The 16,733-nt window shown below is 39.7% G+C and overlaps 1 protein-coding gene across 2 annotated transcripts; it reads left to right on the top strand.

The window, feature by feature from the left end:
- The first annotated feature begins 836 nt into the window (after nucleotides 1-836).
- On the top strand, nucleotides 837-9,592 carry LOC109899167 (parvalbumin, thymic CPV3-like). Of its 2 annotated transcripts, none has more exons than XM_020494224.2 (5): nucleotides 837-1,157; nucleotides 1,960-2,027; nucleotides 2,698-2,830; nucleotides 5,442-5,551; nucleotides 9,236-9,592. In XM_020494224.2, exons 2-5 carry the CDS (start codon nucleotides 1,967-1,969, stop codon nucleotides 9,259-9,261), a joined length of 330 nt encoding a protein of 109 aa, XP_020349813.1. In that variant the 5' UTR covers nucleotides 837-1,157; nucleotides 1,960-1,966; the 3' UTR covers nucleotides 9,262-9,592. The 2 variants fall into 2 exon arrangements, with proteins under 2 accessions (XP_020349813.1, XP_031691135.1); XM_031835275.1 differs by lacking the exon at nucleotides 837-1,157 and adding an exon at nucleotides 1,255-1,639.
- Nucleotides 9,593-16,733: the final 7,141 nt, after the last annotated feature.

The raw sequence follows: 16,733 nt of genomic DNA, 5'->3' as shown, positions 1-16,733 counted from the left end.
ACAGTAGACTTTATTCACTAAGTATTGAGATGACGATGTATGTGAGTTAATATGTTGGATTCAAGTGCAACCTTATACTGGTGGGGTGTGACATGGTTAAATTGCCATGCCGTTTGCTGATGGATGGCCAGTGTAATATCTGTCTGACAGCCTACATTAGATTAGCATGAGAAGATATTAGATCATCTGTCCCCATCTGCTCCCACTTGGTTTTTGACAGAATGGTAGGGGAATTCATATTTTAGGATTACTTACTTAACAGGCAATGCTGATTTTAATCTTCTCATGGATCAGTCAGTAGATGTTTCTTTTGATTATTTGTTAATAATATTTCTCAATATTCAATGTTATTATATAAATTAAAGTCATACATCATTTAGCACTGACTACCACATTTAAGACTATAGGGCAGGGGATGGTCAGGGGCAAGAACACAGGTATATATCATTTGCAGACTGCAAATTGACAACAAGAATCCCAAACAGATATAGCATTTGACAAAAACAGAATAATTCCAAACCTTTATTACATTGGGATAAGATCCCAAATGCCTCTATTTATGCGTGGGAATACTTGAGAACAGATTTCCTAAATTAAAATCACTTTCAGCTGATTAGCTGGTGATTTTATGTCCAACAACGAAAATGAATATTTTTTAAAGAACAGAAAACTTGGGGGACCAAATAAAATCATTGGGGAAATGCCTATAGAGAACCTTGCTATAGGGAATATCAATACGTGGTGTGTGTGTGTGTGTGTGTGTGTGTGTGTGTGTGTGTGTGTGTGTGTGTGTGTGTGCACGCGAGTTTGAGGGGGAGAGAGAGAGAGAGAGAGAGAGAGAGAGAAAGAGAGAAAGAGAGAGAGAGAGATGCGTAAAACACTTGCTGCTATAGTATAAGGGCGGTACAGTTGCCAGTGCCTATTTGCACGCATCAGCCAGTGAAGACGGATATAAATAGTAGGCTAACGGTTAATTAGTTAGGTAAGGAATTCGAGAGGGGCCTGGCTGTGATAATTTGATACACGGACAGGTAACTCAAGCATTGCTGATTCTCGGTGTATCCAGTCCATATATAAGTCCTCATCGGCTGACATCAGTCACCACAAAGCCTTACATCCTCTGCTTTGGACACCGGCAAGGCGAGACAATCAAAGCGGTGAGCAGGATAAAACACTATTGGAGTTTTTGGTGTGACGTGTGCGTGCTGTAACTTTGCCGACCGAGATATGCTTAGGTAGCCTAGTGCGGCCCAGGTGATACGGAGGAAGTTTCAGGTTAATTTACCTGGCTGACCCTCTCTTAGGTAATTTTTCTCGGGAATTTGTGTTTTTAACGGAATTTGGTTTAAAGGTTTTCGCTAAATAGCCCAGACTATTCCTAATCCATTTGGCAGACGCCATTATGCATATGCATGCAGATGTGTTGTTGCGTGTTCATCGACTGCTTTTTTGCCAGATCATTTCAAATCGGCTAAATCAGAGGAATCAGATCCAGCAGCCAGATTATGACAAAACAGACAGACCAGGGACATAGACATATGTAGATTAACAGAGCAAGGAGAGGAAAGAAGCTGACAGAACGAACTAAAACTGTACTTTTAGAAGTCATCACCTGGGAGGGAGGGAAAGGGACATATAGGTAGGTTTAAACGGTTGTGTTGTTCAATTCATGGCAGTGTTGTTGGTTCTGGTTACTTAAGATTGATTCATTTGAGAAAGATTCTGAAGAAATTGATTTGTAACATTACATAGTTGATGAATTTTGTATCAATGCATTATTATTGGCATAGCCTACTGTACACCCTTGTGTAATCCGGCTGCTTTTCTCCATTCATTAAGGAATATGAATGCAGTCAGGATTACTGACTCATATTCTCAAAATGAAGAGACTGGATTTGACCGTTTAAATAGCCCTGGTGTGTGTGTGTGAATCATTTTCGATGTTCCTCTGTCCTACAGGATTAATATGTCACTCACTTCTATCCTTTCCGCGGAGGATATTGAGAATGCCGTTAAGGAGTTCCAAGGTAGGTCTTACTTCAGGAGGCAGGACTACCTGAGAAAAGGGAGAGAGTATTGAGAAAGAGAGAGAGAGAGAGAGAGAGAGAATGAGAGGAAAACAGAGAGATGAGAGAGATGGTGAGATTCTAACAGACAGTTATCAAGTACTGTAGGAGTTATTGTTAGGTGAAGTGCTTCCTACTCAGTAGTAGGCTGACAGTAGTCCACAAACTATTGCAGTAGAATTTAGCATCCTGAGGATCGGTTTACTCTACGTGCTGGGGTGAAGAGGACTGAACCCGTTTAGGAAGAGTATCTGTGTGCCAGCCTATAAAGGGAGACATTTCCAGTCTGGACTGCAGCCACGCTACCTAAGCTCCTCAGCAAGTCAATCTTGCCTGAATTCTAACCTGTGTGTATATGTTTGTGTGTGTTTGTGTGCACTCACATGCTGTGTGTCTACTATCTGTGTGTGCATGCATTGGTGCATTTATGGGTGCATGGGTTCCAGCGGTGGCTGGTGGCACTTTAAAAGGATGGGTCATAGTAATGGCTGGAATGGAATTAATGGAATGGTATCAAACACCTGGTTTCCATTTGTTTGATATCATTCAATTTACTCCATTCCAGCTCATTATTATGAGCCGTCCTCCCCTCACCAGCCTCCTCTGATATGTCCTCTCTTACTCCATTCAGCCCCAGACTCCTTCAGCTTCAAGAAGTTTTTCCAGCTGTGTGGCCTGACCTCCAAGTCTCCCAAAGAAGTCAAAGATGTCTTCCAGATCCTTGACGACGACAACAGTGGCTACATCGAGGAGTCAGAGCTCAAGTATGACATTTGGAGTAATCCTTTAGAAGGAGGGACACTTGTGATCAATTTCCTGTGTAATGATAATATAGGAATGCAAATAACATAGTCGTTTTACTGACAGCTTTATTTAATTACTTGGTCATTTTACTGACATTTATTTAATTACATGGTCATTTTACTGACATCTTTATTTAATTACATGGTCATTTTACTGACACTTTTATTTAATTACATGGTCATTTTACTGACACCTTTATTTAATTACTTGGTCATTTTACTGACACCTTTATTTAATTACATGGTCATTTTACTGAAACTTTTATTTAATTACATGGTCATTTTACTGACATATTTATTTAATTACATGGTCATTTTCCTGGCACCTTTATTCAAGTGACTTATCGTTATACATTCAGTTGGCTGTATGTCGCACTGGGGGGATTCAAAACTACAACTGTGCCAATTAGCAGATGCTTTTATCCATAACAACTCACAGTACAGTGAAAACATACCATACATTTTTACTAGAGGTCGACTGATTAATCGGAATGGACGATTAATTAAGGCTGATTTCAAGTTTTCATAACATTCGTAAATCTGTATTTTTGGACACCGATTTGGCCGATTTATTATTATTATTATTTTTACACCTTTATTTAATCTTCATTTAACTAGGCAAGTCAGTTAAGAATACATTCTTATTTTCAATGACGGCCTAGGAATGGTGGGTTAACTGCCTCGTTCAGGGGCAGAACGACAGATTTGACCTTGTCAGCTCGGGGAATTCAATCTTGCAACCTTACAGTTAACTAGTCCAACGCTCTAACCACCTGCACTCCACGAGGAGACTGCCTTTTATGAGAATGCAGTAATCCAAGGTAAATTGCTAGCTAGCATTAAACTTATCTTATAAAAAACAATCAATCAATCATAATCACTAGTTAACTACACATGGTTGATGATATTACTAGTTTATCTAGCGTGTCCTGCATTGCATATAATCGATGCGGTGCGTATTGTTGCTCCAATGTGTACATAACCATGAACATCAATGCCTTTCTTAAAATCAATACACAGAAGTAGATATTTTTAAACCTGCATATTTAGCTAAAAGAAATCCAGGTTAGCAGGCAATATTAACTAGGTGAAATTGAGTCACTTCTCTTGCGTTCATTGCACGCAGAGTCAGTGTATATGCAACAGTTTGGGCCGCCTAATTTGCCAGAATTTTACGTAATTATGACATAACATTGAAGGTTGTGCAATGTAACAGGCATATTTAGACTGATGGATGCCACCCGTTAGATAAAATACGTAACGGTTCCGTATTTCACTGAAAGAATAAATGTCTTGTTTTCGAGATGATAGCTTCCGGATTCGACCATATTAATGACCTAAGACTCGTATTTCTGTGTGTTATCATGTTATAACTATGTCTATGATTTGATAGAGCAGTCTGACTGAGCGGTGGTAGGCACCACCGCTCAGTCAGTCATTATTACAAAAATAAATAAATAAAGGCCGATCAATCGGTATCGGCTTTTTTTGGTCCTCCAATAATCGGTATCGGCGTTGAAAAATCACAATCGGTCAACCTCTAAGTTTTTACTAAGCGTATGTGATTCCTGTGGGAATTGAACCCATGACATTGGCATTTTGCCAGCAGCACACTCTTATAACCTGAGCCACACAGGGCCACTAACTATGCCGGCAGCAACCTGCTGAGCCATCAGAACCACAGAGAGCATTTCTAAATGTATACTGTGTGACAGGAGACTTAATATTATTTAATACAATGAGCTATTTTTGTTGTTGCAAGTGCAACGAATGCCAATGAGATCAAATTGTCCAATCCAACTGCCCGGTCATTTTAATGAAAGGCTACCATTATTACTTTTTCTTAATAAAATCCATGGGTAAAAAAACAAGTATAATTTTTATATTTGCATTATATAATGTGCTGTCTACAGTAAATAAATGTGCCAGCCAGCAGAATTTTGGACACCAACTGTATGACCCAAGTACAGTTGAGCTCATGGACAGATGCAGTATAGCAGAGATTTTACTCAATTGACTGTCCCTCATCTTCTATGACAATGCATATAAAAAACACTTGTTAGGAAGCTGGCTAGAAACCAGGCTGAACATTTTTACAAAGCTGGCGAGAGACCAGGCTGAACATTTTTACAAAGCTGGAGAGAAACCAGGCTGAGCATTGTTATAAAGCTGGCTAGAGACCAGGCTGAACATTTTTACAAAGCTGGAGAGAGACCAGGCTGAACATTGTTACGAAGTTGGCAGGAGACCAGGCGGAACATTTTTACAAAGCTGGCGAGAAACCAGGCTGAACATTGTTACAAAGCTGCAGAGAGACCAGACAGAACATTGTGCCAGAGAGTTTATCATTTGATGTTTTGGCTATATAACTTAGCTATATTACTTTCAATCCTTGTTTAAATTGAGCCAAATAACCTTTATGCCAGAAGGGCTGTCCTGGAAAACAAGTTGTGTGTGTGTGCGCACGTGACAGATGCATGGTACTGTATGTGTAAGGCTCACAAAATGATTGTATATGTGTTTGTATTCTGATTGTATGTATGTGTATGTATGTGTGTGTGTACTCCCCTAGGTTCTTCCTGCAACGGTTTGTTCCCGGGGCGCGGACACTGACAGACGCTGAGTGCAAAGGCTTCCTGTCTGCGGCTGATGATGACAACGACGGCAAGATCGGAGTAGAAGGTGAGTCGCTCTCTGTAATCACCTGCAGGCTGGGTTATTATCATGAGCCAGTTGGTAAGGCTGTTAGCATTTCCTTGTATCAAATAGTTTAAAGTTCTTTCTTAGTATTCTGCCATCCTGTCCAGTATGGCAGAATACTATTGAATCTAAGCCAAGCATGCCGATGGTCGGGTCTCTCTTCATATTTATGGCATTGTATGGCCGTGTGTATTTTGTAGTATGAGATTAACATTATGCTCTTTAGAGTTGTAATCTGCCCTGACAACTGTCAACACACATGTATGGCTTTGAAGGGTCAGCCCAGGATAGACAGAATAGAATAGGTAGAGTGTAGGTTTTACAGACAGCAGATGTTTCAGGTCATTAGGAAGGCTTTGGGACAGGCCTGGTAGAGTATAGAGTAGCATGTGTTTTGAGGGTGACAAGAACAGATTGTGGAGTTCAATTGCTCTTAATGGCAATCCCTGTTGGTCTTCTTGCCAAGCAGAGATCCATAAGTCACAGCTTCCAGCAGACCTTGGTTTTAAATGGTATTCAAAACCTTTCATATGCTTTTAGCGTTTGATTGAGCCTACCTGGAGTGCCAGATGGGTGACGTTTGCATTTTTGGGTCTATTCCATTGATTCCAATAAAGCAGACAATTCAGACAACCCTAAACATTATTCTCTGGTTACAAACCAACAATTTGGTTCAGGGTAATTTTGGTCCTTTTTTCCCACTTTCCCTCTATTGATAGAATAATGAACCAAAAGGTTTTGTAAGCGTTTGGGTGTTTGTATTACCTAAGGTTTGTTGTTATGCTTTATCCAAAATCTTTTGAACATGGGGGCGAATTGAGTCTGTGAAAGATACTTATGTACAGTGGCATGCGAAACTATTCACCACCTTGGCATTTTTCGTATTTTGTTGCCTTACAACCTGGAATTAAAATAGATTTTTGGGGGGATTGTATAATTTGATTTACACAACACTTTGAAGATGAAAAAAATGAAAAAAGAAATAACACACAAAACTGAAAACTTGAGTGTGCATAACTATTCACCCCCCCCCCCCCCCCCACCCCTAGTTAATACTTTGTAGAGCCACCTTTTGCAGCAATTACAGCTGCAAGTCTCTTGGGGTATGTCTCCATAAGCTTGGCACATCTAGCCACTGGGATTTTTGCCCATTCTTCAAGGCAAAACTGCTCCAGCTCCTTCAAGTTTGATGGGTTCCGCTTGTGTACAGCAATCTTTAAGTAATAGCACAGATTCTCAATTGGATTGAGGTCTGGGCTTTGACTAGACCATTCCAAGACATTTAAATGTTTCCCCTTAAACCACTCGAGTGTTGCTTCAGCAGTATGCTTAGGGTCATTGTCCTGCTGGAAGGTGAACTTCCATCCCAGTCTCAATCTCTGCAAGACTGAAACAGGTTTCCCTCAATAATTTCCCTGTATTTAGCACCATCCATCATTCCTTCAATTCTGACCAGTTTCTCAGTCCCTGCCGATGAAAAACATCCCCAGAGTATGATGCTGCCACCACCATGTTTCTTTGTGGGGATGGTGTTCTCGGGGTGATGAGAGGTGTTGGGTTTGCGCCATACATAGCGCTTTCCTTGATGGCCAAAAAGCTCAATTTTCGTCTCATCTGACCAGAGTACCTTCTTCCATACCCTCTCTTGGCATGTTTGTTGTGGTGCCATATTCTTTCATTTTTTAGTAATGGATTTAATGGTGCTCTGTGGGATGTTCAAAGTTTCTGATATTTTTTTATAACCCAACCCTGATCTGTATTTTCCACAACTTTTTCCCTGACCTGTTTGGAGAGCTCCTTGGTCTTCATGTGCCGCTTGCTTAGTGGTGTTGCAGACTCTGTAAGGCAACAAAATAGGAAAAACGCGAAGAGGAGTGAATACTTTTGCAAGGCACTGAATGTGTATGGTGGTATGCACCAATAAAAGTAAGGCATGTGATACAGTGCATTCGAAACTATTCAGACACCTTGACTTTTTCCACATTTTGTTATGTTGCAGCCTTATTCTAAAATGGATACAATAATTTTTTCCCCTTATCAATCTACAGACAATAGCCCATAATGACAAAGTGAAAACAGGTTTTAAGACATTTTTGCAAATGTATTAAAAATAAAAACCAGAATTACTTTATTTACATAAGTATTCCCGACAACATTGAGAGACTAATGGGAAAGCTTGTAAAACAGACCAAGCAGACCAGGCCGGGATTTGGGGTTTGAGAAGTCAATAAGAAGGCTTCCATTAATCAAAATCATTGCGACATGTGTAATGGAAACGTCAGATATTGGAGACATTTTCTAAAGATGGTCAACATTTTTACCTGTTGGACAGGAGTGGGTTTTTATTTTTTCTGACTGTCTTTATTTGCCACAAATTATGACGGAAATTATGTGATGTTTGCCGAGTACATTTGAAGGTGGGGCACGGAATGTAACTATGAAGCTCCACTTCACACTCATTGGTGTAAAGCACTTTTTTAGTATTTTTTGGGGTATCTATACTTTACTATACATTTCTTTGACAACTTTTACTTCACTACATTCCTAAAGAAAATAATGTAGTAAAAAAGTACTCGTTACATTTTTTATGCTTAGCAGGACAGGAAAATGGTCCAATTCACACACTTATCAGGAGAACACGTGGTCATCTGTAGTGCCATCTGCTTTGCTTAATATAAATAATTTGAAATTATTTATAATTGTACTTTTACTTGTAATACGTAAGTATATTTGATAAATTACATTTACTTTTGATACTTAAGTATATTTAGAACCAAATACTTTTAGACTTTTACTCAAGTAGCATTTTACTGGGTGACTTTAACTTTTACTTGAGTAACTTTCAACTGTTTCCACCACTGGAAACATTTCAACCACTAAATTTTTATTCAACACATCTTTTTTTAGGTGTGACGTCATTACGTCAAACTGTTTTTTATTGACACAAGATAATTAAATGGAAACGTACTGTAGCAGGCAATTGTCGTTTCTATTTTCTCTACTTCCTAAATGTCGATTGAGCGTCGGTGTCGACCAAAAAAATCCACGGCCCTACATTTTTTTAAGGTATATGTGACCAAGAGATGCATATCTGTTTTCCCGGTCATGTGAAATCCATAGGTTAGTGCCTAATGAATTTATTTCAATTAACTGATTTCCTTATATGAACTGTAACTCAGCAAAATCTTTTAAATTGTTGCGTGTTGTGTTTAGATTTTTGCTCAGTGTAGTTGAGCATATTTTTACTCCCACCTTGTGAAAGTGACAAACTAACATGTTTTCGTTTTCATCAAATACAACTTTATATTCGAAGGATTTGAAGGCCTGCACATGTGCATTTCGGCATGAGACGACTGTTAGACCCAATGACATGTTTCTGCACATGAGTTTAGCTAGCCAACGTCGCCATGACATTGCCTAAAAGTGTGATTGGGGATTTCTATTGGAGAAGCAGTTTCTGCCTATCTTCATACTGTACTTCATACTTCATTCTAGTATTCCAATTCTTAATTCTATGGGCTGTTTATTGAAGTGATTACATAAATAACCAACGCTTGCGGAGTACTGCTCTGATCTAATCTCAGAATGTTCTTGTTCTTATCCAGAATTAGAACTAATCTCACAATGTTTTTGCATTCTAAGTCTATGGTTTCTCTCCCGCCACAGAATTCCTGATCATGGTCCAGTCCTGAGAGATCCATGGGCGCAGAGAGAGCAGCAGGTGTTCGTTCTCCTCTCCTTCCTCCAGCTTCCAGCCTCCAGTCTACTTCCTCAAGCCTACAGCAGCCTCCATTCCTGGAAATTTGATTTTCTCTGTCCTGCTTGAATTGTACCCTTCAAGTTTGATTTTTGTCAGAGCCCCTCTCGATTCAATTACATTTTGAATCCATGAGACCATTTTTTTTGCCTTTTGATTAAGTTCTAGAAGGTTGTATAGCTGTGTTGCTCCATGTTTCCTTCCAATGCACACCACATTGTCTATCAAAGAAATGAATAAACACATTGTAACTTATTGTGGGTGAATTGCATTGCTTTTTTTTCCAAACACAACTCCTGAACATTTCAAACACAACTCCTGAACATTTACATCTGTTAAATGACTGTATCGTAACCATACAACAGATGCCATGTAAGGAAGCGTTGTATGTTACACTTATCCCTCGAGAGAGAGTGCATTATCCTATTGTCCTGTAATGGATTTAACATAGCTTTTGGGCTAATCCACACTGGAAATCAATTTAATGCACTATTACTTTATGTTACGTAGTGTTGCCTAAAATGTAAAGAGCTGCTATGTTAGTTGTAACATTATGTAACACCGTTCTGTCCATCCAAATCACAATATGAATACACTACAGCTTGTATGACACAGTGGTCTGTCTTAGTTGGGTAAAGCTCACAGGTCATTACAGTGGTTAGCGTCATTGCTAGCCCAGCATCAACCCACATATACATTGACCTACTGCACATGAAACAGAAAACAAGATGCCATTGAGGTGCCCATTCAGACAACTGTTGAAGGAGTAAGGGAAATCCTTGCCTGCTGTTTCTGACAATCAAGTGTAAAGGGAGCTGTTCTGTTATATTTTCCTCAGTGCTTAAGTAGCTAGTAAAAGTGAGCTATGACCTTAATCGACACCAGTCTATCTCTCAGGCTATATCGGGTAACACTTGTGTCCGTTACACCGCATTAAGTATGTCTGTGTGTGTGTTTAGCTGAATAGAAGAGGGCACAATAACCAACCACCATAGGAAATTCTGTCATGGGGTCATAAAGGTTAATGGTCAACACTGAGCATAAGATTATTCCATTACATTTACAAGATTTGTTTTGATATCTTTGTTTTAATATTTGATAATTAGGTGATGAATAATATATGAATAGTTCACTGAAAATAACATTGTTTATTCTTCAGAACAATGGGAAACCGTATTTTGTGGTTGATAGAAATTTCAATAATTAAAAAATTGGATGTTTCTCATTGTTTATCCAGGAATAGGTCTGGAATAAGAGTGTTAAAGATTTAAAGCAAATGGAGGTGACACAGGGTGCAGGTTAAGGCCTCTCAATGTCTCATTGGAAAGACTACCCCTCTTAGGTTTCTGTTGAATGAATCTAACTTAAAGTGAAGAGACAGAAAAATGTCCAGTTCCATAGAAATAGGAATTAGAATAATATAATGTCCATGCACCTGGTCTAAAGGTCAGCCCTTTTTGTCAGGGAGTTGGTTTGCCAGCACTGTGATAAGATATTGTGTAAAATAATTAATTAGAAAAATATCTATACTGTATGTTTGTTAGCTAGCCAGCCAGTTTTAGAGGAACGATTCCATAGATTTTTCAAGTTAACTACCAATATGGCAACATTCCAACAATGCACTCAATCCAAAGCCATTCTGTACACTGGACAAATCAGTTGATGATAGGAATTAGACACGTTTTTAAAGTACTGATATTGTTTAATACAATAGCACTCACAGCTTTCCAAGAAAACAAAAATTTAGACATTTATGGTATGTTTAGAGGCAATAGTTTAGAGGCAATATATACAGACAATTGGTATAAAACCCATATAAACTGTATTTATATTTATATGACAATATTTTAGGTTGACAATAATTTGATTACAAGATTTCTGATATCACATGCCTTACTTTTATTCTCTTACATAAGTAAAATCAGGATTATGCATCTATTGCCATTAATTTCAATTAGACTGGTTCGGATTTCTCCCTGACCAATATGGCTGCCATTTTCGTCCCACTTGTAATTTAATAGGATCTCTATGGCAAGTTCGCATATTACATTATTACTGATAATTTATCCCAACTGTAGTATCAACATCATACAATAATGACATGATTGAATTTGACAGTTGTCAATTGCCTGTCACTTGTTTAATTGTTCCATCAACCATTTTTAATAAACAAAGACCAATCCATGATCATCAAGACCAATTAATGTTCTTAATGTTCTCCTTCAACATTGTATTAGTATATAGGCCTCATTTATGCACAGCCTGGAAAGGCAAGGGCATTACAGGAACTTCTGTTGTGGAACCAAGGTAAGTCGTTTCGTTGTGTTAAATTGTCAAATTCATCTGTGGTTCAGAATTAGTTTCCCCAGATCGCTGCGAAAACAACACAGTGTAGCGGATTGTTGGCGCTGCTGCAGTGCAACCAGCATACAAATTGACCACCTAACTGCTTTCTATATTTAACAATTTAGCTTTTTAAATGTATAAACTTAGCTAGTTCGATTGCTTTGTATCACATGTGTCTTGTCAGATGGCAAAATATTCCCCGTTGTGCTCACCTGGCTAGGCCGATGTGGAATCCCTAGCCCTTGATCAAAACTCTCAGTTCCATTACACAAAAGAGTGATTGGATGAAGGCTTCTTCTGTACAGGGTGTTTTGTTAAGAACACCGACGCTCAATCTGAACATTAACACATAAACTAAGCATTTTAGAGACAGATTGACATTTACTGGGGGAGGGGCAGTGGTGTAAAGTACTTTAGTAGAAATACTTAAATATTACTGAAGTCGTTTTTTGGGGGTATCTGTACTTTAATCAATCACATGTATTTATAAAGCCCTTTTTACATCAGCCAATGTCATAAAGAAACCCAGCCTAAAACCCCAAACAGCAAGCAATGCAGATGTAGAAGCATGGTGGCTAGAAAAAACTCCCTAGAAAGGCAGGAACCTAGGAAGAAACCAGGCTCTGAGGTGTGGCCAGTGCTCTTCTGGCTGTGCCGGGTTGAGGTTATAACAGTAAATGGCCAAGATGTTCAAACATTCATAGATGACCAACAGGGTCAAATAATAATCACAGTGGTTGTAGAGGGTGCAACAGGTCAGCACCTCATGAGTAAATGTCAGTTGGCTTTTCATAGCCAAGCATTCAGAGTTAGAGACAGCAGATGCGGGAGAGAGAGAGTCAAAAACAGCAGGTCTGGGACAAGGTAACACTTCCAGTGAACAGGTTAGGGTTCCAAAGGTGCAGGCAGAACAGTTGAAACTAGAGCAGTAGCACGACCAGGTGGACTGGGGACAGCAAGGAGTCATCAGGCCAGGTAGTCCTAAGGCATGGTCCCAGGGCTCAGGTCCTCTGGGAAGGAGAGAGAGAATTAGAGGGAGCATACTTCAATTCACCCAGGACACCGGATAAGACAGGAGAAATACTCCAGATATAACAGACTGACCCTAGCCCCCCAACACAAACTATTGCATCATAAATACTGGAGGCTGAGACAGGAGGGGTCGGGAGACACTGTGACCCTGTCCGATGATACCCCTGGACAGGGCCAAACAGGCAGGATATAACCCCACCCACTTTGCCAAAGCACAGCCCCCAGACATTCCTGAAGAAAATTATGTACTTTTTTACTCCATACATTTTCCCTGACACCCAAAAGTACTCATTACATTTTGAATGCTTAGCAGGACAGGAAAATCATCCAATTCACACACTTATCAAGAGAACATCCCTGGTCATCCCTACTGCCTCTGATCTGGAGGACTCACTAAACAGAGAACATCCCTGGTCATCCCTACTGCATCTGATCTGGAGGACTCACTAAACAGAGAACATCCCTGGTCATCCCTACTGCATCTGATCTGGTGGACTCACTAAACATAGAACATCCCTGGTCATCCCTACTGCATCTGATCTGGTGGACTCACTAAACAGAGAACATCCCTGGTCATCCCTACTGCATCTGATCTGGAGGACTCACTAAACAGAGAACATCCCTGGTCATCCCTACTGCCTCTGATCTGGCGGACTCACTAAACATGAATGCATAATTAGAAAATTGTCTGACTTTTGTAGAGTGCCCCTGGCAAAAATAATTTTCACATGAACCTCCCATTGTACTGTAAAATAAATTGAACACCCTCCCCCCTCATAGAATTAACTCAAAATAATGTTTACAACCACAAAGAACAATAACTGTAGTGACCCTGTGTTCATAAACATGGATGTCGACATTGCCACTTCAACATGCTTTTTTGGCACAGTCGATGCCACAGAGGGCTAGAAGGTTGAGGGTTCCCCGAGCAGCACTGACAAGCTAACTCTCCATGTTTGTTTCATTACGCTATGATCATAGTCGGCTGCAGACAATGATCAGCTTGGGGGAAATCTGATTTTAATTATTTATATTATTATTATTATTATTTACTATTTATAATTATATAAAATATATGCAACAGATTTTCCACCAACAGGATTGTTGGCCAATGCACCACACAACCAATAAACAAAGCATACCGACTTCGGGCACTTCAATATCATTGTATCATTACCTTGTATCGAAATCTTGGCAATCTCTGAATGCCATTAAAACTTTTTGGCGTTTTGTAACCCATCTCTTTCCCTTCATCATTTGGTCGCGGCACAGTTTAGATTGATTGATTTTATTTGTCAGTTAAAAAAACACAAGTATACACAAAAACAAGTGACCTGGGATTGCACATTCAAGTCAGAGACTTATTTCCATTGTGGTCCCTATTTTTTTCCACATAAATACATATACAATTACATAGATAAATACACATTGGGGCTATAAAGATGGAAAACTGCTCAACCTCCAGATCAGTATGAGGGGGGAGTTTAAGTCAAATTCTTACAAGCTTGTTTGGCTGGTAGCTTATACTTTAGATGATTGGGGTTGTTGGTAAACCATGATGTGGAGGCATAATCAAACTGACACCTATAGCTAGGTTTCCATCCAGTTTGCAACTAATTTTCATGTGAATATTCTAAAATCTTCGTAAAAACAATATGCCATTTCAGAGTTTAATTTAGGAAAATTTGGCACCAGACAACATAACAGGGAAGATTATAATTGACCAAACATTTGAGACATTTTATGGACATCCATATGCATTCACATCCAACCTGTCGCAGCCAGTGACATCAAACGAGGGATGTTGGCCAAATGAGCCTAATTTATGTGTTCTTAAAAACAGCCTATAACAAATTTCAAAAACACAATTTCTTGTGTTTCGATGTGTAGCATATACAAAACTTTATAGCCTGTTTTAGGCTACTATGTGGCTCAGTTGGTAGAGCATGGTGCTTGCAATGCCAAAGTTGTGGGACCAGTTTGAAAATGTATGCACTCACTAATTTAAGTCGCTCTACATAACATCATCTGCTAAATTACACAAATGTTAATGTAAATACTATCCTAAAACAATAATTGCCCACCTCATGGTTCAGCTGTCAGTGATTTGAGCACTAAATGTATCAGTGCATTGCATGCAAAGGCCTATAGGCTTAGGTGTCCACTGTATAATGTTCATGTATTAACAAAAGTATGCATGTATTGGAAGCACAGAATTGTCTAGAATGTCATTGTATGCTGTAGCGTTAAGATTTCCCTTCACTGAAACTAAGGGGCCTAGCCCCAGACCATTATTGCTCCTCCACCAAAACTTTACAGTTGGAACTATGCATTGGGGCAGGTAGCGTTCTCCTGCCAACCGCCAAACCCAGTTTCGTCCGTTGGACTGCCAGATGGTGAAGTGTGATTCATCACTCCAGAGAACGCGTTTCCACTGCTCCAGAGTCCAATGGCGGCGAACTTTACACCACTCCAGCCGGCGCTTGGCATTGCACATGGTGATCTTAGGCTTGTGTGCGGCTGCTCGGCCATGGAAACAAATTTCATGAAGCTTTCATGAATCAGTTTTTGGGCTGACGTTGCTTCCAGAGGCAGTTTGAAACTCGGTAGTGAGTGTTACAACTGAGGATTTTTACGTGCTAGGCTTTTCAGCACTCGGCGGTCCTGTTTTGTGAACTTGTGTGGTCTACCACTTTGCGGCTGAGCCGTTGTTGCTCCGATGTGTTTCCACTTCACAATAACAGCACTTACAGTTGACCGGGGGCAACTCTAGCAGGGCAGAAATTTGACGAATTGACTTGTTGGAAAGGTGGCATCCTATGACAGAGCCACGTTCAAAGTCACTGAGCACTTCAGTAAGGCCATTCTACTGCCAATGTTTGTCTATGAAGATTGCATGGCCGTGTGCTTGATTTTATACACTTGTCAGCAACGGGTGTGGTTGAAATAGACAAATCCACTACTTTGAAGGGGTGTCCATATACTTTTGTATATGTAGCCTATATAAAGGAATAGAAACTTAGGCCTAACCCCAGAGACACCGACATGCATTTCTTTATGTAAGAATGCTACTGCGTCTGCTATACAGATGTACAGAAGGAGGGTAATTTGTAAAATCTGAATATTTTGTATAAAGATAAGCATCATAACTCTGGTAGGCCTGAAACAGTCTTCCTCACCTCAAGTTCAACGGTCAGATTCAGTTGGAGTGCCTCCCTACCTTCATATCATAGGTCTGCTGTAGCTAAAGCTTAATAATAGCCACATCATATCAAACCTTTACAAATGTTTCTAAACTTAATTAGGGTAATATCAAAAGTCCAGCCATTGTTTATTGGGAAAATACGAGCAGAAGAGCGAACGTAAATCTTGGGAAAAATGCATTACCTTCCCATGTGCCCCCCCCCCCCCCAAAAGTTTGACAACCCTCTCCTATTTTGGACCACCCCTCCCCCTAGTACATTTAGATCTGTCCCTTATCTTTCATATCAGCTAGAAATAATATTATTATTAATAATACAAAGGTTAAATTGATACACTCCTTGATAAAGTTGGAGTTACTTTTCCAACACGGCCATATCTCCACGTTACAGCACTTGTTTGCCGAAGACAGACTGAAAACAAGAGGCGAACACCTGTGTTTAAACTTAACTCGGGAAGTGTAGTTTCATCGGATGGAGACACCCATAGTTGTATGGATCTGTGCAAAACTGCTACAGTAAGTGTATATTTTTTATTGGAAGGATTCTTTCTTGTTAATGAAAGATAAGGGCCGTATGTTTTGAAAGCTGTACCCCAAGCGATTATTGACATTTCTAAACATTAAAATGCAACGTCTGGATTGTAGTTCACATAAGCCAGTCGTGGGAGAATTTAATGACTGAGAACTGTAGGGAGAAGGCAGAATGTCGCCTAGAGGTTGAGCGCTAGGGACTCCCTAAAAACACGGCACCTAAATACGAGTGACTTTTGTAGCAGGTTAGGAGAGCATTTTCGCTAACCCTAGCCAGAATTGTTTTCCGACCCTAC

Source organism: Oncorhynchus kisutch, linkage group LG11 (genome assembly GCF_002021735.2).
Source record: "Oncorhynchus kisutch isolate 150728-3 linkage group LG11, Okis_V2, whole genome shotgun sequence".
Classification (NCBI taxonomy): domain Eukaryota; kingdom Metazoa; phylum Chordata; class Actinopteri; order Salmoniformes; family Salmonidae; genus Oncorhynchus; species Oncorhynchus kisutch.
This window is presented reverse-complemented; position numbering and strand designations above follow the sequence as displayed.

Excerpts from the sequence above, each read along its gene's own strand:
- LOC109899167 (XM_020494224.2), top strand. The coding sequence starts at position 1,967 with ATGTCACTCACTTCTATCCTTTCCGCGGAGGATATTGAGAATGCCGTT. Across the intron at positions 2,028-2,697 it reads TGCCGTTAAGGAGTTCCAAG|CCCCAGACTCCTTCAGCTTC; the intron begins GTAGGTCTTACT and ends TACTCCATTCAG. Across the intron at positions 2,831-5,441 it reads ATCGAGGAGTCAGAGCTCAA|GTTCTTCCTGCAACGGTTTG; the intron begins GTATGACATTTG and ends GTACTCCCCTAG.